The 26,395-nt window shown below is 38.7% G+C and overlaps 1 protein-coding gene across 2 annotated transcripts in view; it reads right to left on the bottom strand.

Annotated features, from left to right (window-relative positions):
• The window catches only part of Ptpmeg (protein tyrosine phosphatase Meg), a 595,691-nt gene that overhangs the window by 370,628 nt on the left and 198,668 nt on the right, over window positions 1-26,395 (bottom strand). For both annotated transcript variants that reach the window (XM_089247192.1, XM_089247198.1), the window contains one exon: window positions 16,650-16,713. In XM_089247192.1, the coding sequence (XP_089103318.1) occupies window positions 16,650-16,713 (64 nt within the window). The remainder of the gene's footprint in view (window positions 1-16,649; window positions 16,714-26,395) is intronic.

The raw sequence follows: 26,395 nt of genomic DNA, 5'->3' as shown, positions 1-26,395 counted from the left end.
TTTTTTTTTTTGCTTTTATTTTATTGTTCTGAGTATCTGTTATTTCTGTGAATTTGAATGCCGTTTGTGTTATGAAAGAGACACAAGATTTTTTTTTCTGATTACATATGAACATCTCAGGGGGGCAGAAGGCTAGCAGGGATTTCTCGACAACGTTGAGTCAAAAACCCTGATGGAGTTGATATTGGCCCTAAATCCAGTCCTCGATTGGTGCGGGTAATTTCGACGAAGTCCGGTGGGCCCTGCTCAGTCAAAGCCACTTATCTTCACCTCCACGTCGGGGCCCCCTGGGATCTTGTATGCTAAAGCAACAAGACTCGAACGAAGAAAGTGGTAGCTTCTCCCTTGTGCGATCAGAAGAACTGGAGGAACTCTGTGGGGGATGGAATGGGGTCTCAAAGGATGTCTGCAGTAGAGGGTACAGGTGAAAAACTGGGTTTAGCGTTTCCTGGGCCGCCAGGTAGTACAAGGGCCCGAACCCTGTCTAGCCAACGGGGAGGCTGCCCTATCAACTGGTGTATAATCCCGCTCGTCCTGTATTTCCAGGTGGCACCTGGGTGGGGTAATGCTCGACGATGCGGGGGGCTCTCCCGAGGCCACTACTGCATGAAGGAATCTGGGGTCAGCTCTAGGAAATCTCCCTCTGAGGAAACCCAGGGATACTGGTCGCACAATCTCTCTACAAACTGACCATGAATTTGGAAAATAAGGAAAAAAGAGAAAAAACGCTGGATGCCAATCCCCAAAGCATCTAACCCCTGCACCAGGAGGAGAGGTGGAAGCGAGAGTGAAAACGAGAGCCGAAGCACGTGTGGAAACACCCGTGGAAGCACAAGCGGAAGCCAGGAACCCTGCTGTAGAGGGAAATCAACTTCTCTCGGCCAACGAGAAGAAGAAAACCAAAAAGAAACGCCAAAGAGAAAGGCGTAACCTGGAGAAAGCTCTGGCAAATATGACCTTGGCAGAGGATGATGCAAGGAATGAGAAGGCCATCACGCCTGGACCCTCAGGAATTGCATCGGGCACTGCCGAGGCCTCACAGACAAAAGGGGCCATTCCTCGCAAGCGTGGAAGAGTCCCTGGCGACATGCCAGAATCAAATTTCAAGAAGCCTTGCAAGGACTCTTCCTACAGCAAGGCTACCAAGAAAGGCATCACCCTCAGGGTCCAGGCTAAGGATCCAGAAAGGAAACTGACTCCAGCTGATGTGTCTCACATTACCAACTCGGTGGAGGACCAGATGCTGGAGGACACTGGGGGTATTTACCCTCACGTTGATCGAACCATCTTTGGGGAGGAAGGTCTTCGCATTATATGCAGAGACCAGACCACCCTGGGGTGGTTGAAAACAGTAATCAACGGTTTACCACCTCCACCAAACGTTGATGGTCATACCGGGGTACCTTGCCCTAGGACCTGGTGATAGACCACCAATGAAAAAATTCTTTGTCTGGATTCCTGGAGATAGGGATCCTAACAAATCCCTTAAACTGCTTAGTAAATGCAATGAAGATCTGGTGTCTGGCCAACTTCACCTGCGAGCTGTCATCCCGGGAAATGGGGGTAATACCCTGGTGATCAGGGTGGAGCAAGCGATGGTGGAGTGGTTTTCCACTAGATCTTTCACTGTGCATTGTGGCTTGAGTGCTGTCACATTCAGGGAGCCATCTCGACAGCACAGGCCAACAATTTCTACTCAACGGCCTGAGAAGCCAACACCTCCCCAGGCAGAAGAACGGTCAGCACCCGCTGATGAAACGGGGTCTACATCCAGACCCTTAGATGCAAATAAGGACAATGACCCAGAGATGGAAGTGGCGTTGGACCTGGAGTATAACACCGGGTCCGACTCTGATCTATCCTAGGACATCTCTGCAACCTCCTTGGTTAAACCTATACACCGAGTGGTATTATTTTACCCACTGGTAAGTAATTTTTGTAACATACCTTGCCAATGTTATTTAGGCAGATAAATTTACAACATAGCAAGGCTGCATCCTACAACCTTGCAGCTTCCTTTCGCAACCATAATCATTTTGTAGCTCTGATTCAAGAACCATGGGTCAGAAACGGGATGATTATGGGCCGTCTACCCAACTCCCAACTCTTCGTTAAGAAAGGAACGGGGTTTCATCCAAGAGCATGTGTGTACCTTGCCAAAAGTATCCATGCCTGGGCACTGCCACAATTCACATCAGAAGACGTTGTTGCAGTTCTGATAAAGGGCAAGGGACTAAACAAGAATCGCCTTATTATGATCTGCTCAGTCTATATGGCCTATGATCTCAAAATTCCGCAAATGTTCTGTGAACTGGTGGAATACTGCGAACATCACAATATAAGTATGATATTTGGATGTGATGCCAATGCTCACCACACAGCGTGGGGCAGCTCAGACATAAATCAAAGAGGAGAAACATTACTGGAGCTCCTCATGAAAACCAATCTGGTTTGGGCTAACCAGGGGCACACACCGACTTTCCGTACATGTAATCGGGAAGAAGTTATTGATCTGACCCTCTTCTTTCCAGTTAAAGTTACTGGAAAAACTGATACTCTGGCATCTCCAAGAGATTCCTCTCTTAATGGGTAAGATTAATGTGAACCAGCATGGTTTTAATACAGGGTTTTCCACTGACTCTGCTCTTCATCAACTGATTTGGAGAATTGAAAACACAATTATCAATGGACAATTTGCTGTTGGTATTTTTCTGGACATCGTTGGAGCCTTTGACAACGTTACTTTTGACTCTGTATGTAAGGCACTAATAGATTTTAACATTTCACCTATGTTAACTAGATGGATTGATCATATGCTCAGGAACCGAACAATCACTGCTCATGTTCTTGATGCCCAAGCTGAATGTCCGCAAGGAGGAATCCTTTCTCCCTTTCTATGGAACATGGTCTTCAGCTCCCTGATCTCTGATCTAATGAAAGGACCAGGGTATACACAGGCATATGCAGACGACTTAGTCGTGCTCATTCAAGGGCATGATTTATCCACAATGAGGATTCTTGCTCAACAAATTTTAAACTCTGTCAGCAGATGGGGTGACAAACACCAACTAACATTTTCCACGGAAAAAACCAGAATTGTGATTTTCACATGGAACAGAAAATGGGAAATTGGAAACTTAACCCTCAAGGGACAAGAATTAACCATATGTGACAGAGTGAAATACCTTGGATGTCACTTGGATTCTAAGCTCTCCTGGAAATCCCATATTCATGAACGAGCTAAACGGGCCACTAATATACTTATGCTGTGCAAAAGAATTATTGGTAAAGCCTGGGGTTTAAACCCTAAAACCACTCAGTGGATTTATACTGCTATTGCACGCCCAATGCTGAGCTATGGTTGTGTGGTATGGCACCAGGTGTTATCAAAGACCTCTTATGAAACTGTCTTGCAAAAAGTGCAAAGACTAGCTTGCATTCTTATCACGGGAGCCTTACCCAGCTCTCCCTCCATCGCCCTTGAAACTACTCTTAAGATACCACCTCTGAGATGGTACCTACAAGGAGAAGCGTTTAAAACTATGTATAGGATGGAAAGAAATGGTACATGGTGCAATCGACCATATATGGGATACAAACCTTCTTTCAAGAATCATCTTGACAGCTGTCTACTGGGAAAAGCGGAGATACCCTCTCTACTAATGCCAAAAGACTCCTGTTCCAAAACAAAAAATTTTACTAAATGCTTCACTATCCACATACTCAGGAGAAATGAAGTTGCTCACATAATTGATAGCATCTCAACAGGAGTTATTGAATGTTACACCGATGGCTCTAGGATTACTGATACTGGGGCTGGAGCAATTTTCCGCATCTTTGGAGTGGATCACGACTACCATAAGATAGATTTGTATCTAGGCAAAACGTCGACGGTCTTTCAAGCTGAAGTATTAGCAATAGCCATACTGGCTGAAAGTCTGATTACCAAAGGGTATCATGGAAAACAAATTGTTATCTTCTCTGACAGCCAAGCAGCACTATTGGCTCTTGACAACTTCCTCAAGTTTCAACTGTGTGTAAAATACTGCACTGACATGCTGAATAACTTGGCCGCATTGAGCAACAACATCAACCTTTACTGGGTTCCTGGTCACGTAAATTTCCAGGGAAATGAACTCGCAGACCAGATAGCCAAAGAGGCAGCGAACATGAAGCTATCTGGTCCTGAACCTTTCTATCCTGTTTCGATGTCAACCATCAAAGGAGATGTCAAACAATGGATAGAAGACAAACACATGCGGCAATGGAACTCAAGGCAGGACTGCAGACAGGCCAAGCTGGCCTTGGGAACCCATCCGAATATTGCCAAAAAACTTATCTCATTGAACAGGAAACAAATTCGACAGGTTATACAGATCATCACTGGTCATGCTAACCTAGCGAAACACCTACACAACTGTAGTTATACAGATTCACCTATTTGTCCTGCGTGTGGAGAAGAAGACGAAACTCCACTCCACTATGTGGGACGATGTCCCGCCTTCTCTATCCCGAGAAGGAACTACTTCGGTGATCATCAGGTGACTCTAAGTGAAGTTGTGAATGCTCCCAGCATTTACAACTTGGTAAATTTTCTAAATTACACTAAACACCTAAATTCATGGTGAGTTTCAATTCTGCTTTAACTTGAACTTTCATGCATTACTATTTAATAACCTCATGTTGAGTTCTCAGCCATATCCCTGAGACCTTCTCTGCTCCTTTTCTAAAAGGGCACCGCAGACAGGAGCAGCCTCAAATTTTCTGACATGGCTTTACTGGTTGCGGTTCTCCTTAATGTCCCATACAGAGACCCAATATAATGTGGTAATAGACACCATAACTCTCGTCCCCGGAGCAGTCACCAAACTCTGGGTATTTCCACAGAATAATATCTTTCTTCATTCTTACATGACCCACAACTCATGTTGAACCACTTGGTGCTAGAGCAATGGGCAAAATTTGCCTAAGCTTTTCCCCTATGGGACGCCAAATGATGATGATGAACATCTCACACACAATATATCTCTGTATATATATTTCTTACAAAATCGAAACCAATTTATTTTATCATCCGTGATTGAAATTTGTTATGCACAGAACACGGCGGATATAGGCAGCGCCATCTAAAGGCATGGGCCCACTCAGGCACGGCCCAGGGGCCCAAAAAAAAAGGGCCTCACAAAAATGAGATTTGGTTGAGAATTTGCCTGGTAGGGTTTCAGAAAAATCATTGGAACCCATGATGCTCTTAAGTAATAAATAACACTGGTAAACAAGGTTTTTGTTTCTTGGACGCTGAGTACTGTTTCGTACGTATTTTTCGATGCTAATTCTGAATCCGTAGTCAGAAATCGTCCATCAGGCACCAGTTTTCCGCAATTGCATTTTCCATTGTTGTGGGTTAGCCTAACCAGCCTTAATACTCTATACTTAGAAAATCAACATTTTTAGCCTAATAATGGGTATTATGAATATTAAAACTTGCCTCATCTGACTAAATATTATGGAATAGTACATCAAGATTCCTTTGAGATACCTCTGATCATGTGCTAGCCATGGGGACAAGGGAATTACGAGCCACTTTTACCCTTTCTAGGGAATTCCTGACCAAACTGTCCAAGCTTTGTTCCTCGACAAAGCAATTTCAGCACCTTTTTTGAAGGAAGACGACTTAGTCTATTGCAATGATGTCGATGCTCTTTACGTTGCATTGAGGCATCAGTATAATCCCCTAGAGTGGAAGTTATTCATAGATTCCTCTAAAACCAGTTTGAAAGCAGTACTTTTGCACAATGGCAACGAAAACCCCTCCATTCACATTGCTTACGGGGCCCACATGAAGGAGACATATGAAAACATTATTACAGATGGTTCAGTATGAAAGACATGTCCGGCACTTTTGCTGAGATTTGAAAGTCATTGCCCTTGTACTCAGTCTTCAACTAGTACATACCAAATTTTGCTGTTTCTTGTGATTGTGGGCCAGCAGTGATAGACAAAACCATTATGTAAAAAAAAACAATGGCCATCAAGAAGACAGCTCGTTCCGGGAACCAAAAATGTCATCAGTCAGGCCCTGGTGGATCCTCAGAAAGTCTACCAGCCACCTCTACACTTTAAACTGGGATTGATGAAAAATTTTGTTAAAGGAATGAACTGAAATGGCGATGGTTTTAACTTTCTACAAAACAAATTTCCACGGGTCAGTGACGCTAAAATCAAGGAAGGCATATTCGTTGGCCCTCAAATTCGAGAATTAATGAACGATGCTGAGTTTGATGCCACCCTAAATGACCAAGAAACACCAGCATGGGAGTCATTCAAGAAAGTAGTCCACAACTATTACTTCAGAGGAATTACCACAGGAATTACTTCAGAACTATAAAGCTCTTGGTTGCAATATGTCACTGAAGATACATTTTCTTCATTTACATTTGGATTTTTTCCCAGAGAACCTAGGTGATGTCAGCGACGAGCACGGTGAGCGATTCCACCAGAACATATCCATCATGTAATCGCATTACCAAGGCAAGTGGAGCCCAAACATGCTGGCCGATTGAACTGCTGGACATTTAAAAGAAATATTCCTGCTGCAAAATACAGAAGAAAATCATGTAAAAATACTTTTTGAACTGCCATTAATATTAGAATTTAAGCTATCTTAAGTTGTAAGCAAATGCGAAAAATATATATTTCTCAAAATTTCAAATGAGTGTTACTCAAAAACTATGCCTGACACACAAATTCTGAAAGCAGATTCGGAATCAGTGGGGAAAATACTATAAGAATGACCCTATTCGATCAAAGGAACATGCAAAAAGTGAAATTTTTTTTACCAGTGTAATGGATCCACACTGATAATTTGTGATTAACAATCACGTGTACATTTATGGCTACTAATAATCGTTTTCAGCCATTCACCTTGTTGGGCAATTTGTCTGTTGTGGCATATGTATTTGTATCATTTGTGTTGTGTGTGTGAAGAACTAAAATTATTAAATACAAGTGAGTATTAAGAATAATGAGCATTTCATTGTCTTCTCTTACAAATGTCAAATGATCGGAATCTAGTAAAGGTTCTTATATTGTTTATTAGAGGAAAAAACTGAAGGAATATACTGTTGTAGGAAAACTTTTGATTTGATTCTTGTTTTTCCAGCGCAACAATAAACATGTTTTTTACACTGATATTACCGACACTTTACTTTTTTTGAAAGAACTGATTGAGGAACTCACAGCAAAGCTTAAAGAATTCCCAGCTGCCTTCTACTGGCATGTTTCGTTTTCATTTCTGCACAAACATTGCAGGTTCATAGTTTTTTTTAATGGGAATTTTTCCAACCATGGAAGCATCTCTTTGGAACCATAATTTTACAATTTGGAATAGATTCCAATTTACCAAGAAGTTTGACCATACTTTCAGCAAAGTCTAATTTTGAAATTTTTATTGTGAATTCATCAAAATTTGTTATGTTCATTTAAAAAATGATTACGAAAAAAAGGTGGCTCCGCAACAAAGGGCCCGAAACTAGAGGGGGGGGGGGGCGAGAAGATGCAACTGCCCGGGCAGTAACATTTTGGGATGGGAGTTTTATCTGAAAACAAAGAACACCTTTCTAAAATTATTGAATTTTAAAGTCGGGGGGGGGGGGGGGCAAAAATCCTACTCCCAACCATGCCGCAGCACTCCATTCCAGGGCAGGGGCATCCGCATAACTGACCTTTGGAATAGGCCAAAATTTTCTTCCCGAGCAGTTTGAGTAATCAACATTCAAAAAGCATTTAAATCAACAGAAATAGATTCAAATAGTATATAAAAGGTATTTTCTTTCACCGATATATTGAAATTGTTCCTAAATCTTGGTTAGCTTAGGGGGCAATGCATGAACCCCCTACGCCCTTCTCTTGCATACGCCTCTGCCCTAGGATTCTGTGCATTGGATGAGTATTATATAGAGTTTTTTTTTCCCTCCAAAAATTTGAAATGGAAATAAATGTTCCAAAAATTAATTTGCAATAACATCATATTTCACAGATTTATAAATACATACATACTCAATGTCAGATACATATTCAAAGGCAGCAACAGGCAAAATAGCTATTGATGGGGCTGAAACCGGATATCCGTAAAAAAGTATGAATGTTAATATATCTGCTATGCAGTAATCTCATACGGAGGGCGATGACCACGTGAAAAAAAAAAATGTACAGTGCCCACAAAAAAAATTATGGTTGCGTCATCGAGGTGTATGGATAACTTCCCGCTTCATCTCATTAACGGTGATATTTTTTTTGAAAGTATCGAAATTAGCTTCTGTGAATTATAGGAATATATTTTTAATTCAGAGTCCATATCTTGCACACATACTATCTTTACACATACTATGCAATAATATGGAAAACAACGGCTTCATACAAGAAGTCATTAAAAACATATATCAGGAATTTTACTGTTTTGAGGATTAACGTGTTTACTTTATTGGAATCCTCCAATATTGCCAAACTGATTGATTTGGCATGAACAGGCTGGTAAAGTTACTAGTTGGCGAGATGTCACTTTTCAGACTCAAAGGCTTTTCTTGTTTACCCTTCAGAAGGCCTGCTGTCATTTTCGCTCCTCTCCGCATCGTCAGTATGTGATGGGACATTGAGATGAGCATCAATGTATTTTCACTTTTGAAATCGCTCTCTTTGTTCGACTCCCCAGTATGTGTTCGGCATAACAGTTAGCAGTAAAACTGCGATGGGCAAATTATGGCCTGCTCAGACATTCTATCTGGCCAACCTCAAATTACAAAATAAAGTTCCAAAAATGTTTGATTTCAGTGTGTAGAAATTTTAAAAATTTAAGGGGTTGTTCCTTTTTTTACGTATGTTGTATAAAAAATATAGTTGGGAGAATTTAAATAGAAATTGATGTAAACTTTTGCATATGCAACAAAATAGAACACAGATACCATAAATATGCATAGTTATTAAAATGTTCTTATTTATTCATAGTTGTAAAAGATAAACCATTGAACCTCAATTGCAATGAAACTGTGACAGTCTTCAAAGCATACAACACATTCCGCCCTTTATTTTTAACATAAAAATTTCAATTATGAATATGTTTACCCTGTCAAAATTTTTTCCTTTTGATTTTTGGCCAGTTCCTGAAAAACGTTTGCCCTTCACTGGTCTAGTAAAAAATATAGTCAATGATCATTTTAATGACCTCATGTTCCATTCCATTACAAGGTCCTAAATGTTTTCATATAACCTACCTACACTGGTGAAATGAATTTGCATATTTTATCGAATTTCATGAAAAGAACTGAACTGAATGTAAAACCAATGCTTCCAGACAAAAATGCAAATCTTGTACGTCAAATACGTAAGCGTACACGTGTGTGTAGGCGGAGCCAGTAGAGAAACAGGCTTTATAAGCGCGCGTAAGTTAAGACTTATTTCGTTCGCTAGCACACCTCGGCAAATTTCTTGGTGTTATTTTGCAGCAATCGGTTAATTTCAAATTGTAACAGTAAAAATGAGTAACCACCAACGTTTAGATGATGGAATGAGGTGGCGAATTGTGGGGAGGCTAGAAGCAGGCCAATCTCAAGTCCAGATTTGTAGAGAGTTCAATTTAACGCCCAGCGTTGTGTGTAACTTATGGAAACAGTTCCAGGATACCGGATCCATCGAGAGAAAGCCTGGGCAAGGTCGTCCAAGAGCCACGACGGCCAGAGAAGGTCGTCTGATAAGACTTCATGAGAGAGGGTTGTTTGCAAGAAGACCTGCTGTTTGTGTCCTGCTCACTTCTACGGACAGGAGAATCGGTTTATCATGGTGCAGAGAGCATAGAGATTGGAGTATGAATCAGTGGGCGACCGTTCTCTTCACTGATGAGTCCTGGTTCAGCCTAAGCACCAATTCTTACTGTACGTTCATATGGAGAGAACCAGGGACCCGCTACCTACCCTCCAATGTCTGCGAAATCGACCATTATGGCGGAGGAGGTTTAATGGTCTGGGCAGGCATCATGTTGGATGGCCGCACACCTCTCCATGTCTTTGAAAGAGGCACTGTGACTGGTGTGAGGTATAGGGATGAGGTCTTGGAGCCCTATGCTCGCCTTTTCAGGGGTGCAGTTGGCCCCTAGTTCATTTTAATGGACGATAATGCGAGGCCACGTAGAGCTCCTCTGCTCGACGATTTTCTAGAGAGTGAGGATATTCGCCGGATGGATTGGCCAGCCAGATCTCCAGACCTTAACCCTACAGAGCATGTCTGGGATGCTCTGGGGAGGGCAATTGCAACTCGCAACCCCCCCCCTCCCGGAACCATCCAGGGAATGAAAACAGCGTTGCTGAACGAGTGGGACCAATTGCCACAGGAAATGATAAACTGCCTTATTTCAAGTATGAAATCACGCTGCGAGACCTGTATATCTGTAAGAGGGGACCATACCTTCTATTAACCCATTTTTTTGTTTATTCTGCAACCGCTGTTCCATACCTTCAGACTCCAACGAGTGTTACGCACGATCATGTGTGTGTATTACAATTATTGAATGGTTATTTGTTTTGTATTGTATCAATGTATGTACATATCAAATTTCATTAAAATCGGTACAGTAGTTCTAGAGATAATCGACCAAGTCTGCAAATTCTCTTAATTTCTTACACCAGTATATGTGTTTTCCTTTCAATACAACCTCTTTTTGATGGAAGGGGGTCTTTTTAATGAGCGTCGACTGTATTTATAATTACACATAGTGGTAATATTTTGATGGATGAGATAACCACGTCCATCGCTGCCATCCAGGATGATAGCACATCCATCGCTGAAGTTAGGGAAGATATCGCCTCTGTGAAGGAGACATCGCTATTGCCATTGCTGGAGTAAAGAACCACATCGCCAATGCTAACACTGAAGTGAAAGAAGAGCTTTCCCAGGAGATAAGCATCGACTGTATTTATAATTAAACATACTGATAATTTTTACTGTATCAATCCATTAATTTCATAATTAATTACACGCATTTTTATGTGTATGCTAGGGAGTAAAAGGATAAAAAATATTTTGCTACAACCAAGTGAAAGCCTCACTCTCTCATAATTTACTAGAGAATGTTTTCTTTATTTTACTGGTCTGAGTAGTAGGGTTAAATGAAAACCACTTTAAAATTTATTTTTTCATATTGCCTGAGTCATTATATTTATATTTATCATTTCAGTTCAAGAAGTTAAACATTGCTAAACAAACGGCTATAGCAAATTGTCTCCAAATTTCAGAACAAACTATTTCTATCTTGAGGTTCCAAACCTCAAGTTAATATTTATAAAGTGGTCACCCAGCTTTTAACATGGTGAAAAACTGTGCGCTAGTGGAAATATCATTAAAAATATGCTATTTAACCACTGATTTATTTTAAATTGGGTACACATATTCTCCAAAGCAGCATGTTTTGCATTGTTCTGCAACAAACCCTCGGCTAACTGGAAATGTTCTAAGGTAAAAATCCGCACAATAGTGTTTTCTCGCACTTTTTCTTAAAATACTTAGATTGTTCTGCGACACATGTCACAGATTTTTGCATATTCTGCTTTGGGGCACATTTTTTCGATTGTATATGGCAACCTATACCAGTGCAAAATTTTACATATCTCTAACACTCAATATTTTGCAAATTTTCAAATAATTAAATTTATAAAACTTTCTACACGTGATATGCATGTGTGCAAGGCAATAGCATGCCATCGATGTAATTGAATAAAACTTGATTGAAGACAAAGAAAACTGTCAAGTGTTATAAAATGATGAAGAAAATTGAGATTTCATTGACTTAATTGAATTGAAAATAAAATTGAATTTTTTTATATTATTATTGTAATCTAACTATTTATAAATGGACTCAAGCCAGAGAAAGATTTTCCCGCATGGCAAAGGTTTCATACATATCCAGGGATTTTCCTATTGTTCCGGAAAACTGTTTTGGTCCAGATGTCTTTCAATCAATCTTCCAGAAAAGATGTCTGGAAAGTTCTGGCAGTTCATTGCTATGTAATAAGCATACAAGCCAATGTAATATATAAGATTTCAACCATGTCTAACTCCACCATTTCTCCTCTCAATGTTGACATTCATCCCATCACACCCAACAGCAACTAGTTTCAAAAGTGCAATCTCTTTCTGTGTAAAAAATTTATTCATATAATATAGACCCAGAATCCAGACTCACATGTTCTGTATAAACAGAACCAGGTTCTGACAAGCAAACAATATGCTATTCTACAGCTGTAGCCTTGTGACAACAATATAATTGATTCAAAATAAAGGAAACTGTTCAGTTCATAAAATATTGATCCGTTTACTTGAGTTATAATTTTTTTTTAATTTTAAAATTTACAATTCAATTTTGAATAAGATTGAATTAATGTTATCTTAATCTTCATCTATATAAACTGAAGAGCTAAAAAAACTGGTGAAGGCATGCGTATGCAAATAAAGAGATATGGAACCAATCAGAGTACGGCGCTGCAGTCGGCAACGCCTTTATAACACAAGTATCTGGCATAGTTGTTAGATCGGTTACTGCTGCTACAATGGTAATTTATATTCTTTGTGCCTCGCTAAGAGTTCTGTGATTGTTTGCATGTGATCTATTGTATTAAATCCACTTCAAAAACATGCTTGTTTTTTCAGTTAGGCTGCGTCCAATGTAGATTCAAGCTTATATGTTAGCACTTTGGTGAAGATTATATAAACTGAAGAGCCAAAAAAACTGGTTCAGGCATGCGTATGCAAATAAAGAGATATGGAACCAATCAGAGTACGCGCTGCAGTCGGCAAAGCCTTTATAACACAAGTATCTGGCATAGTTGTTAGATCGGTTACTGCTGCTACAATGGCAGGTTATCGAGATTTAAGTGAGTTTGAACGTGGTGTTATAGTCTGTGCACGAGAGATGGGCATAGCATCTCCGAGGTAGCGATGAAATTAGGATTTTCACGTACGACCATTTCACGAGTGTACCGTGAATATCGGGAATCCGGTAAAAAATTAAATCTACGACATCGCTGCGGCCGGAAAAAGATCATGCAAGAACGGGACCAACGACAACTGACGAGAATCATTAAACGTGACAGACGTGCAACCCTTCCGCAAATTGCTGCAGATTTCAATGCTGGGCCATCAACAAGTGTCAGCGTGTGAACCATTCACCGAAAAATCATCGATATGGGCTTTCGGAGCAGAAGGCCCACTCGTGTACCCTTGATGACTGCACGAAACAAAGCTTTACGCCTCGCCTGGGCCGGTTTTTGTGGCTCTTCAGTGTATATAAAATTGATTTTTCTGTTTGTGCGTGTGTGTATGTTCTCTATATAAATCTATCATTTTAGATCGATCGTCACCAAATTTTACATATACACCAAATGGGACCCGACTTGAACAATAGGCTACATTAAAAGTTCGTCAGACCAGAGCAAATGCTCGAAATGGGCAGAAAAACTGTCGGGCAACAACGGTTTCTCGGCCTCAACAATCACTTTCATAATGTTTACTTAGATTACAGTGGTTTCCTAGCAATGCATTTCAGACATGTATATGCCTTTACAATGGTTTGTCACTTCTTTAACGCTGCCAGTGTATGTATAATAGTTTACGCCTTTATAATGGTTTGCGACTTTTTTCATCCTCCCAGTGATGAGAGCTTTTTGAATATACTTCAGAATCATAATCAGCATCACTTTGTGGGTCAGGCAAAAGATGATCCCCATAGAAACCAGTGTTAAAATTTCTGATTTTACTGTAGAAATGTTAAAATTTAGTGGGGTTTTCCGCCACATCAATAATTTTAAAAATTGAATTGAATTCTCGATTTTTGGAACATTGAATTAGATATATATATATATACGAAGCTACCATGTGCGCAAGGTGATAAAAATTGAATTTTTTCGAAAATTTGCAAGAAATTGAGTGTTAGAGATATGTAACATTTTGCACTGGCAGGGTTGCAGGGCTGGATTAAGGCGTTTGAAAGCCCTAATGAAGCACCTGAATGGTTTTAGCCCCCATCCCCTCCCCAGTCTCTACAAGTATACTTTACTCGATATTGAATCTATAAAATTAACTAATAATAACTATAATAACTAATTTAGAGCAGAATTGTGATGTGAATACTTAATATAATATAAAGCACAGACATTGAAATTCTTTCCTTGCCCTCTTTGTGTTTCTTGCAAAGTCATTGATAATATTTCCTGGATTTTTTTTTGGCGAATCTTTGAAGTTTTTGGAATTTTGCTTTCATATTCTTCAAATGATAGACCTTAGATGTTTAGACTTTATTTTTAAAATCTTTTGAAAACATTAAAAGATATTTTCTCCCATCGACTGTTTGTTAGGATTTCATAAACCGGCTTCAAAAGCAACCACAGAATCTTAACATGTCCAGTATTATAGTACTCACAGGTACCTTATTTTTGGTGAACTACAGCTATTGAGCACCTAGAATCTAGGCATGGGCGGTGATATTGGGGGGGGGGGGGACATGGAGTAGCCCCCCCAGCGCCAACGGTGGAAACGACTGATCCAACGTATATGTGTATATATGAACTGACATCATCATTCTGCTTCCGCCCCAGCAATCATCGTGCCCCCCAGACTTTCAAATCTATCTCCGCCTAGGGGATCTAGATCAAACCACAAAAGGATGGCTCTAGGTTGTACAACCTACGCTGATACAAAATAATCAAAATAGAATGAGAAAAATAATTGTAAACACGGTAACAAAAAAAAAAAAAAAATAAAAAATAAAAAATAAAAAAAATTGAGGGGAAAAGTTATGCATAATTTGAAACTATGAGTGAACTGGACTGAATGATTGCTGATCTCCCCTTTAAAAAGTCTCGGCACAGATAGCAACCAACCTACAAACAGTACAAATGTAATTCAATCATAACACATTGCTGACTTCATTTCTGAAATATAGATGTCAGCACTGAAAAATCTAACGCAACACTACATGCGCACTCAGACTGTTAGGTACAGACACAGTTACGCTTCCGGCACAACTCACTAGGTAGTAAATCACCCATAGATGGCGATAGACCTGAAGTGCTTGGTTTGAAAGAAAGAAAGGAGGACTGAATGATTCGCAGAGAAAACCATGATTTTTGATGTATTTCATCAGGCTAGGAACACAGCAGTGAGTTTTCGGGATTATTTACTGGTGCAGTTTATACGCCATAGGGGCGCCAAAACTGTCTCTCACACGGCTAATAATAATTAACAATGAGATACTGCTCCTGAACTCATCACCGCCCATTTGTGCTCTATTCATTGCATTTTCCCTGAAACCACGCAGTTGATCTGTTAATAACTAATGAAGATTTGTGCATTTCTAACTTCATGCCCTTATTCCGTAGAACTTGGCTTATCGGAAACAACCTGAAGATTTCATGACAATCAGATCTCTACAGTAAGAAGGGTCTCAGAAAAATCAGTTTGCCCAATAAGGTCCCTATGATGCTGTTATGAGAAGGCCCAAGCTTACTTTATGGAAATCGCACGGAATATCATTCAAAAACTCAGCATTAATGTGATCTATATTTTGTAATATTAGTTTTTTTACATTTGCATCCGTTTGATGAAGGACTTTACAATCAATCGAAAATTCTAGAATTTTTTGCCAGAAAAATCTGTTTAAAAAAAACATTTTGATAACTTTTTGTGGTGCCAAGTTCTTTCTGATGCCCTAAGCATGTGCTTATTTTGCTTAATGGTTAATTCAGTCCTGCAAGGTTGCCATATACAATCAAAAATATGTGTACCAAATTCAAAATAAATCAATGGTTAAATAATATTTTAAATGATATTTCCACTAAAGCACAGTTTATTACCATAATGAAAGATAGGGGATTCCTTTATAAATATTCACTTGGGCTGAAATTTGGAGACAATTTGTTCATCAGTTTGGTGCTGTTTAATGACTCAGGCAATATGCGGAAAAAATTCATGTTTTCGCTCTACTGAGCAATAAGGCAATGAAGATGTTAAAGTACATGTGCTAATGTTCTTTAACATGTAAGGTGAAAGGTCGGGGGGAAAACGATGATAGTCACAATTTGCTCATTTTTTGTAAAACCGAAAACAAATGGGACTATCATCGTTCTTCTCCATTGGTTCTTACTTTCGAATGTGTTTTTAGGGTGAATAACAATGATAGTTCCCTTAACGCATTCTACATTTTGATAGTACACCTCATAAACCAACAGATGGCACCATTAAATCATTTTTGTCAAAAAATGGACTATCATCATTTTCCTCTCTGACCTATGCATATGCTTCACCATACTTTAAAGTATTTACAATTTTGTCTTTGTTAATACGGGGGATTTATGATAGTTGGTTTATAAAAGCACAGCTGTGTCGTTGCATAGAGGTCTACAGTTTTATGGCAAATTTGAAAGTCAAATATTGAATGGCTGCTCTCATACTTGGATTCAAACAAAGGCTTGCAAACTTGAAATTAGTATGCTAACTACATATCTGCTAGGCTAAGTTGCCCCTTGTGAATTTGATAACGAAATCACACGGTAGGAGTATCAGAAAATCAAGATAAAATTACATGAAAAATGACAATATAATTTCATTACCCCTTCTCTTCGCAGCTGAATAAAAAACTGTTTCTTTTTGAAAGAAATCTTGACAATTTTAGCCCTGTAATAAACAAAGTAATCAAAACAAATAGATAAATTTAAAAGTAGCCAGAGAAAAGATAATAAAAACAAAATTAATGGACAATTTTTCAAAATATATAAAACTTTAACTCAAAGATATGAGTAATTATATAAAAATTGTGCACTGCATCTACCAATTCAAAGAAGAGAAGTAAAGATTGGATTAATTGGTAATTAAAATATAATTAGTGACTTGAAAAATTTTTAAATCACTAATTGTATTTGTTAGAAATAGCTATTGTTATGAAGCAGGAAATGGAATACGAACAGTACACGAATACAATGATGATTCATATTCATTGCGCACACCACCTAGCACTAGTATTGATGATGAAAATTCTTTGATGGGGGTATTTTAAGTGTTTTTTCTCCACTGTGAGTGAAAGGGTTAGTGGAAGAGAGTGTGCCCACCCATTCACACTAGAGCAGGAACCAACTACTCTATCTGAAGGAGGCTTTAAAGTGACGATTCCCAATGCGGAACCCCGCTCAACAAGGGGGCAATTTGAAAACAAAGTTTTTCTATTAAGGCTTGGAACTTTTCAGAACTTTCTTCATTTTTATATTAGTTCAAAAATGTGTACATTTTGAAAAATTTCTTATTGACTTCTCTTATTTTTCTTCTTTCAGTGTTTTCTTTGGAAGGGATTTGACCAGGAGTTCTTAACATTTTGAGTTTCACGACAATTTGTGCTGCTAATATGAAGTCCCCCCCCCCCCTAGCATAAATGAAATGAAGGCCACGAACCTCTTTACAAAATATCATTCTGTATATAGCAATGTAAAAACGAGTTGATTATTTTTTCTTTCGATCTCATGGATTCTGAGTCTAAGTCTCTCCAATTATTATCCCTGATTAAAAAACCACTGCTTTTAGCTAAGTGCAGTGCCACTGTGGTGGTTGAGTGGTCATAGTGACAGACTTGCATTGTAATGACCCAGGTTCGAATCCCACCATTGCCATAGAGGTGGTCGGCTAAAGTTAGTTTTCTGTGGTTTCCAACTTTGAAGTGCAAATACCAGCCAATCTCCTCATTAAAAAGTCTTGCCACAGAGAGCAAAAGGGTGTCCATGCACCGAAAGAAAAATTCTGTGACTTTTCAGTGACCTTTTCCCTGACAAAATAAACCGTGCTGGACTGTCTTAACACCCCCCCCCCCCAGTTCTTAATAAAATGAGGAAACACGAATGAATTTACAAAATAAAAACATTAGAAAAGATATTAATTTCAATCTTTCTGAATGAAAATAATGAAAATCTTAATGAAAAATAAAGGATATTATATAGTTAAATTGGTCTCAAATTGCTTTTAGTATTCAATGGATATTTTTTTGGTTAAAATCAACAGAAATGAAGTTATGAAAAATTAATGCTCTTGGGGAAGTTTTGCAGTCAAAGGGTAATTTTTTTTTCAAATATTGTTCAGTTTTTATTAAAAACTCTGGCCCTAATTGACACTTGAAAATAATGTTGAATTATAAGTATAAACTCATCTATTAAAGCAGTGGTTCTCAACCGAGAGCCATATGGCCCCTAGTGGTACTGGGATACTTCAAAGGGGCCACAGAAGAAAATGCAGAAAGGGGCCATGACAGGTGGTTTGGAGGGCTGCAGAGAGCTGAGAAGAAAAATTAAGGTGTGAAGAAATAAAGCTTTTGTATATACACTTTTACAGAATCTAAAAAACCACCCATAAAACCAGGGCCGTCTTAGGGCATGGATCCACCCGGGCCTCACCACCTACATTTTACAGCAGGTTCCCTAGGGTGGGTTTTTCGCAGACCCCCGGCTACATTTTTTAGACCCCTCCACTATATCAAATATAGTGTGAAAAACAAAAACAATGAAAACCATATCACGCCCCGGCGGCATCTCTGCCAGTCCCACTGTTATGAGGGGTCTTGCCCGGGGGGGGGGGTGGTGTCTCATGTTCATACGTGACCCTCACCTTATATTTTGTACAGTACAATAAATTTTGAAAATAAGTAGGAAATATATAGGCTGTTTATTTCCCGCAAAATATGGGACTACCATAGCATCACTTTGCCTAAGGCGCCCATGTTGTTGAGACGGCTTTGACTAAAACTCGGACTAGCGGGAAGCTCAAATTCTAGACCAGTGGTCTGGAGGCCAATCATATTTGCAAAATTTTCGTTCGGTATACATTCACAGAAAAAAATCAATTCAATACGAATAAAGGATCTTGCTCCTAGATGAGGGCCGAAAACTCTGGGTAAGACAGGGGAGCCACAAGAAAAAAATATGGTTCAAAGGGGGCCACAAGCAAAAAAAGGTTAAGAAACACTGTATTAGAGTATTCAATTCTTTACTAATTCGACCTCTTTTTTCCATAACATTAAGGAAAAATATATCAACTTGGTTCAAATATATAACATATTGCCGTTACAGTGTGTGGTAATGCTGCTGCTGGAAAACGATCTTACGGGGTAGATGGGTTACGAGGATGGATCTCAATGACATCACAAATCTCGAGGTGAGGCTTTCTGCTTTAGAAGATGTTGGTAATACCCTGGTAATTGGGTGAAGCAAGACAATCAATGGTTGACTGGCTCGGCTCTAGATCTTTCATGGTACATTGTGGTCTGAGCGCTGTTATTTTCAGGGAGCCATATCGTCTACAGAAGCCAGCCATGTTTTTTCACACAAATGTGAGCCGATCTCCCACAATCGAAAAGTTTCGCCACTGAGAGCAACAGATCTAAATGGTACAAATTTAATTCCATCATACACTTCACTCACTTCTGAAATATACATGGAAGCACTGAAAAATCAGACGCAACACTAGATACACCCTCAGACTGTTAGGTACACATACACACACTTACATTTCTGGCACACACAATAAACTAGGTAGTAAATTTCCCATAGATGGTGACAGACCTGCATTGCGCTCAGTTTAAATGAAAGAAAAAAAAGAAAGTCTTATTGCCAACTGAACAGCCTGAGGAGACACTCATATCTCAGGCAGAGGAACAGGCAGAACCTGCCACTGAAGCGAGGGAACCTCCAAGGAAAATGATGAATGAATGGAAAATGAATGATCCAGTGTTATGTATCTGGCAACACCAGGAAAAACATGGTTATTATGTTGCATGAAGGTGGCAAATGACAACATGCCAAGAATCAGTCCCTGAAAATTGTCCGCAATTAAATAGAATAGAGAGTTAACACTCAGCTCATTATAAACTCATAAAACAGCTTTCTCTTATGAAGAACAATAAGCCCAGTGATGCAATTAGATTTAGACCTGGATCAGGACCCTTAGTCTGACTCTGTTCTGTCTCTTGGGTCATTCAATCGGCCTTCACAGTTAATCCTACACAGAGCAATATTCAATTACCCACTGTTAAGTATGATTACTAATATACCTTGCTCAAGGCGGATCTAGAGTTCGCTGTTGGGAGGGTGATTTTTGATCTGTCCGACATTTTCTGGGACAGTCTAGGTTTTCTCTTCATCCTGGCGTTTTTGAAAAAATACCCTGGTTTTTTCAGTTTTTTAGTCAAAGTTTTCTTGAATTTGTTATTTAATTAAAAACGTTGATACAAGTAATTTTCATTGGATTTATTGCATGCAATATTATCATATTCACATTTCCCATTAGATCCAGCTTGTACCTTGCCAAATGTTATTTTGGCAGATAAATTAGTAAATAAAAATCAAAACTTTGCCTGGTTTTAATTTATATTAAAAAAAAATTAGTAAAGTTGCTTTGCATAAATTAGTAAAGCTGCATCCTATAACCTTGCAGCCTTTCTTTCGTAATCAAAGTTACTTTGCAACTCTGGTTCAAGAACCTGGGTCAGAAACCGGATTACTACGGGCCTACTACACAATTCCTAATTTTTTGTTAAAAAAGGAATAGGGACTTTGTTATGATCGAAGTCATAACACATACTTTATGTAAATTATATTATTGTTATAGATGGCTATATATTGTACATAAAGTGTAGGTGCTTTTCTTTTCTTCTCGGCTGGTAAAGGGGAATTTTCTCACGGATCGTGGAAACGGAAGTTTGACCACATGGTCCCCTCGGACATTCCTTAGATGGACGAGGTCCACTTTCACTTGGAAGGGGTCGGGTGGTCTAGATTCCTGGAAACTATCCGTGGCGTAGATCTCATCCAGCATGCAGATTGGCTCAAAGTCCCACTCCAGGAGTACTATCTTGTAAGTTTTGCTTCTCTCGGGGCGATTCTTGATGAGTATATCGAGGTGTTAAGATGTAGTAAATTAATACTTGAGCACGACCTCGATTTCCGTGCTTGTGAATTGTAATGAAGGATTGAAAGGCACGCCGAAAAAATGGGTATCGTTGTAATCTTTTGTTATTTATATTATATATACATATATATTTTGTGATTATGTAACCAAGGAGTCAAGTAATTCTTTTTTTTTTACAAAGCAATGTCATATTCATGAAGTAAATGCAAAACTTTAAAAATTCTAATCGACTCGAATCCTTTCTTGAAGTTTTGTTTAAGTCTTTTGATATTTTTGGTAACGAGTGAATATAACAACTTATCTCAGAGCTTGTGTGTACCTTGCCAAAAGGTATCCATGCTTGTGTGGCGGAGTTTCGCCAACGCTTGGCATAAAAAGTGACTACGCAGGTTACGCGCGCCAAGTGACGGAAAGAAGAAAAGAGATTCAGTGGTTGCGAGTGAGTGTAAATGACATGTTGATGTTTTTTCGTGTGTGTGCATTTTTTGTAAATAAATAAATTTGGTGATTGTGACAAGTCGTCTTTTAATCAGAGTGGAGTCAGATGAGCGTTATCAAATCAACTCGGTCGACATCCCAAATGTGCATCCAAATTGCAAGGACCGCTGCATATACGCCACAGTGCAATGCAATGGTGGAAAGGTTCCATAGGCCACTCAAGCAAGCATTGATGTGTCATATGATAAAACAGGTCCTGGAAGGCCTAGACTCAGACAGGTATGAAGCTCTCCCATTGGTTCTTCTTGGGTTAAGGTCAGCATATAGGAGTGAACTTGATGCCTCGACAGCCCAGCTGACTTATGGTTCCTCACTTCGTCTTCCTGGTCAGCTGTACGACGATCAGCCATTGTCTAACCCTCCCGACTACATTGCCCGATTGCAAAGGATCATCAGCGCTCTGAAACCAATGAATCCTGTGCGGCATGGACTTCCAAAGATCTACGTCCTGAAGAAGCTCACCACCTGCACTCATGTCTTCATCCGCCGTGGTCCCTTCAAGAAGTCTCTCCAGTGCCCGTACGAAGGTCCATTCCGTGTTGTGCGTAGATTGACCAAGGACTTCGTGGTGGAAGTAAACGACGAAGAAAAGGTGGTCAACATCGACAGATTAAAGCAGGCATTTTTGCTGTTGGATAAAGCCGTTCAGGATGACTCATCACATTCCAGTGATAAGAACAAAACTTACATCTACCGATATAGTCGTAAAGTTCAGTTTCGTCTCACAAATGAAGTGTGAGACTGGCGGGGGAGTTGTGTGGCGGAGTTTCGCCACGGCTTGCCATAAAAAGTGACTATGCTGGTTACGCGCGCCAAGCGACGGAAAGAAGAAAAGAGATTCAGTGGTTGCGAGTGAGTGTAAATGACATGTTGATGTTTTTTCGTGTGTGTGCATTTTTTGTAAATAAATAATTTTGGTGATTGTGACAAGTCGTCTTTTAATCAGAGTGGAGTCAGATGAGCGTTGTCAAATCAACTCGGTCGACATCCCAAACTTGGATGCTTCCACAATTCACATTAGAAGATGTTGCTATTCTAACAAAGGGTAATGAACTTAACAAGAATCTACCTATCATGATTTGCTTGGTCTGATCATGTGATTTGCCTATGATCTAAATACCACAAGAGTTCTGTGAACTGGTGGAATAATGTAAACATTATAATACAAATATGACAATTGGATGTGATGCCAATGTTCATCATACAGCATGGGGCGGCTTAGATATAAACCAGAGATGAAATGCTTAGAATTCCCCATAGAAACAAATCTGGTCTGGGCCAACCAAAGACACAGACAAACTTTGTGCACACCAAATCATAAAGAAGTTATTGATGTGACCCTAGTCTCAATTGATATTGCAAATGTGATCAAGAAATGGAAAGCCAGTGATAAACCCTCCTTATCAGATCACAGGTTCATAAACTTCCATTATGAAGCAACAGGTATTCCTACTTTTTTCAGAATTTTGGGAACACAAACTGGGATTTTTTAAAGAAAACCTGTGGAAAACCAGCTAAACACTCTCAGCAACCTTGGAGATGATCTTAACAGCAGATGATTTGGACTACCACACTGGCACCTTGACAGAAGTGATCCGAAATTCTGTGAATCAAGTTTGTCCACTCAAGCTGGATAAATTTAAAGTCTACTCTAAGAAATGGCGGACTAAAGATTTCGAACTCCTTTGTAAAGAAACAAGAAAGGCACTCAGGAAAGCTTTCAGGACCAAACTTTAATCAAACTGGACTTACTTTAAGGAAGTTAATAAAATTTATCAAAAACAATTCCTCTGATAAAATAAATGTTATTGAACCATCAAATGGGAACTATACTTACTACCAACCCTGTGGAGACACTTGAGAATTTCTACTGGATTATCACCTTGGTGGACCTGCAGAACCAGACTCTGGTGAACAGACTAGGCCTACCTTGGAACCAGTAGACCATTAGTCAACATAATAGTTGAATGAACATGACTAATGTGCCAAAGCCTTGGGAGGATTTTCTCCCAGTGACTTTTTATCTCCCCTGTAAAGTTTTCAAGGACAGATGGAATATATCTTATCTTTCTACAAAAAGGCTGAGATGTTACTGGTAAAGAACTGATTCGTCTTCTATAAAGCCAGCCTAGATTTAGAATACATACCTTAAGTATGGAGGAACTCCAAAGGTATCTTCCATCTTCCTACCAAAACCAGGAAAACCCACTTATAAATGATCTTTTAAAATTATCACATTATCTTCATTTCAATTGAAGTTATTGGAAAGATTGATACTTTGGCATCTTCAAGAAATATTCGCTCTAATGGGTAAGATTAATTTGAACTAAAATGGTTTTAATACTGGGTACTCCACTGACTCTGATCTTCATCAATTGATCCGAGAATTGAAAATACAGTAATCAAAGGGCAATTTATTATTGGTATTTTCCTTGGCATTGCTGGAGCCTTTAATATAATGCTACTTTTGCTCTATAAAAAAAGGCACTATTAGGTATTATAATATAAAATTTCACCTATGATAATCAGATAGATTGACCATATGCCCAGGAACCGAACAGTTACTGCTCATGTTCTTGATGCCCAAGGTAAAAGAATTACCAAGAAAAAGTTGCCCACAAGAGAATTATTTCTCCATTTTTGTTGAACATAGTTTTCAGCTCCTTGATCTCTGATCTAATAAACTGACCAGGACATACTCGGGCTCATGCAGACAATCTAGTCGTGCTCATTCAAGGGCACGATTTATCCACAGCGAGGAATCTTGCTCAACAAATTTTACACTCTGTCAACAGATAGGGTGATAAACACCAACTAATATTTTCCATGGAAAAATCCAAAATAGTGATATCAGGGATGGGATTGCTGTTGACTCTTTTCGGAGCAGTTTTGGAGCAGTAAATTTAGTGTTTCAGAGCAGAGCACAGAATATTATTACCTTTGTGAAAAATGAAAATTTTTCAAACCGAGATAATCAGATTATTAAATTTTGAACATTTCAACCAGTTATAGAGTTCTGGCGTCTAAAATTAGTTTTATATGTTTGATAAAACTTGCATCCACTTGTAGGGATGTAAAAATTAGTCATAATTCAAGTTGGGTGTAAGAAGAAAAAGTAAAAGTTTATAAATCAAACAAATAAGCATAGGCCTACATTAAAAAAAAACAAACAAAAAAAAAACCTCATGACATTTTGTTGACTCTGTGTCTGTTGACTCATGACTGTTTTCCTCTAATTTCTCAAGAACACTACACAGTTTTTCTTTCTGTGTTCTCAGACGAACTTGCCCACTTTCGATGTCTACAAAGTTTTTTCTCTTTATCCTCACTTCTATCATTTTCTCTGCATTGTTCAGAATAGCTTTTGATGATGGCAACTGAACTTCCAACTCCCTTTTTTCTGTTTTTAGTCTTTGATTCTCATTTGGTCGTGGAACTTTCTTATCAAAAGTTTTTTTGGTGCTGAAGTCTGTCTTGGTACATCTGATGCAAGCTGCAAACAGCTTTCAGAAGATTGGCATCGACATCAATATTTTTAGCATTTTGAGAATGTTGTATAAAAGATTTTATTCACCTAATGCCATTGATACTTTCAATCGAAAGATTTGATTTATGTTGCAGGAAATGTTTGTTTACACTAAAGCCTCTCTCGCAGTCTGCATTTCCATGTGTGCAAGACATAATAAGGCTTTGATGAGCACAGGCAAAATCTTGAACTTTGCACTTTCATCCAAGTTTTTCAGATCAAATATAGATCTCCAATACTTATCTAACCTTTGATAACTTACCTGTATATCTTCCCACTGCAGAGAAATCCATTCATCCAAGAAAACAGGGGTATCTGAACGACAAACTTGCGGTAGCTTTGAAACAATGTACTTAATACATAATAATGAAGAGTTTTCCAGTCGGAAAAGGGGATGCAAACACTTCAATTTTTCCAGCATGGTGTTCTCAAAAGGTAAAACTTTGAGCAAGTGCTTGATGATCTAGCACCTCATAGAAATGTTTTCTTGAGAACATCCCCCAGCTCAGCAAGACTGGATTCTGTTTCAGCACCAACAACCAAATTTGTCCTCCAGCACTCACTGCTTTCTATAGCTACATTTTGGAGCTCAGCAATTCGAACATTCTGATATGTTCAGATTTCAGGAAACGCGCCATAATTTTTCTAACAAGAGCTCCTAGCTTGTCATACAAATGTGTATGAGGGGCTCCTCTTTTTGAAATAATGTCTCAGAAAGCCATTGAAATGTTCCGATGCTTCTTTCAGAAACAAAGCTTACACCGAAACACTTTTATCTGAAACGACTTCTGGATTTGATTATGTCAAGATGAGTCTTATCTGGACTCCAGTCCTTACTTCAATGCTGAATTATCTCTCATTAATTCTGGAATTTTCCTTCATAAATTCTGGAATTATTTCCTTTATTAATTATTTCTTTCATTAATGCTGGAATTATTTCCTTTATTAATTATTTCTTTCATTAATGCTGGAATTATCTTTCATTATGGAATTATCTTTCACTAATGCTGTAATTATCTTTCATTAATTACGGAATTATCTTTCATTAATTACGGAATTATCTTTCATTAATTACGGAATTATCTTTCATTAATTACGGAATTATCTTTCATTAATTACGGAATTATCTTTCATTAATTACGGAATTATCTTTCATTAATTACGGAATTATCTTCCAGTATTTCCGGAATTATCTTTCATTAATGTTTTAATTATCACTTTCATTTACTTTAGAACTGAAATTATCACTTTCATTTACTTTAGAACTGAAATTATGTATTTCATTAATTCTAGACTTTTTCTTTCATTAATTTTTGGAATTTTAATGCTGTAGAATTATCTTCCATTAATACTGAAATTCTCTCTCATTAATACTGAAATTATCTCTCATTA

The sequence above is a fragment of the Pholcus phalangioides genome, unplaced genomic scaffold, assembly GCF_987345545.1.
Source record: "Pholcus phalangioides strain wild (caught in Gottingen) unplaced genomic scaffold, Ppha-v1.0 ptg000003l_1, whole genome shotgun sequence".
NCBI classification, from domain to species: Eukaryota; Metazoa; Arthropoda; class Arachnida; order Araneae; family Pholcidae; genus Pholcus; species Pholcus phalangioides.
The sequence above is the reverse complement of the archived record's forward strand: the minus strand, read 5'-3'. Positions and strand labels throughout refer to the sequence as shown.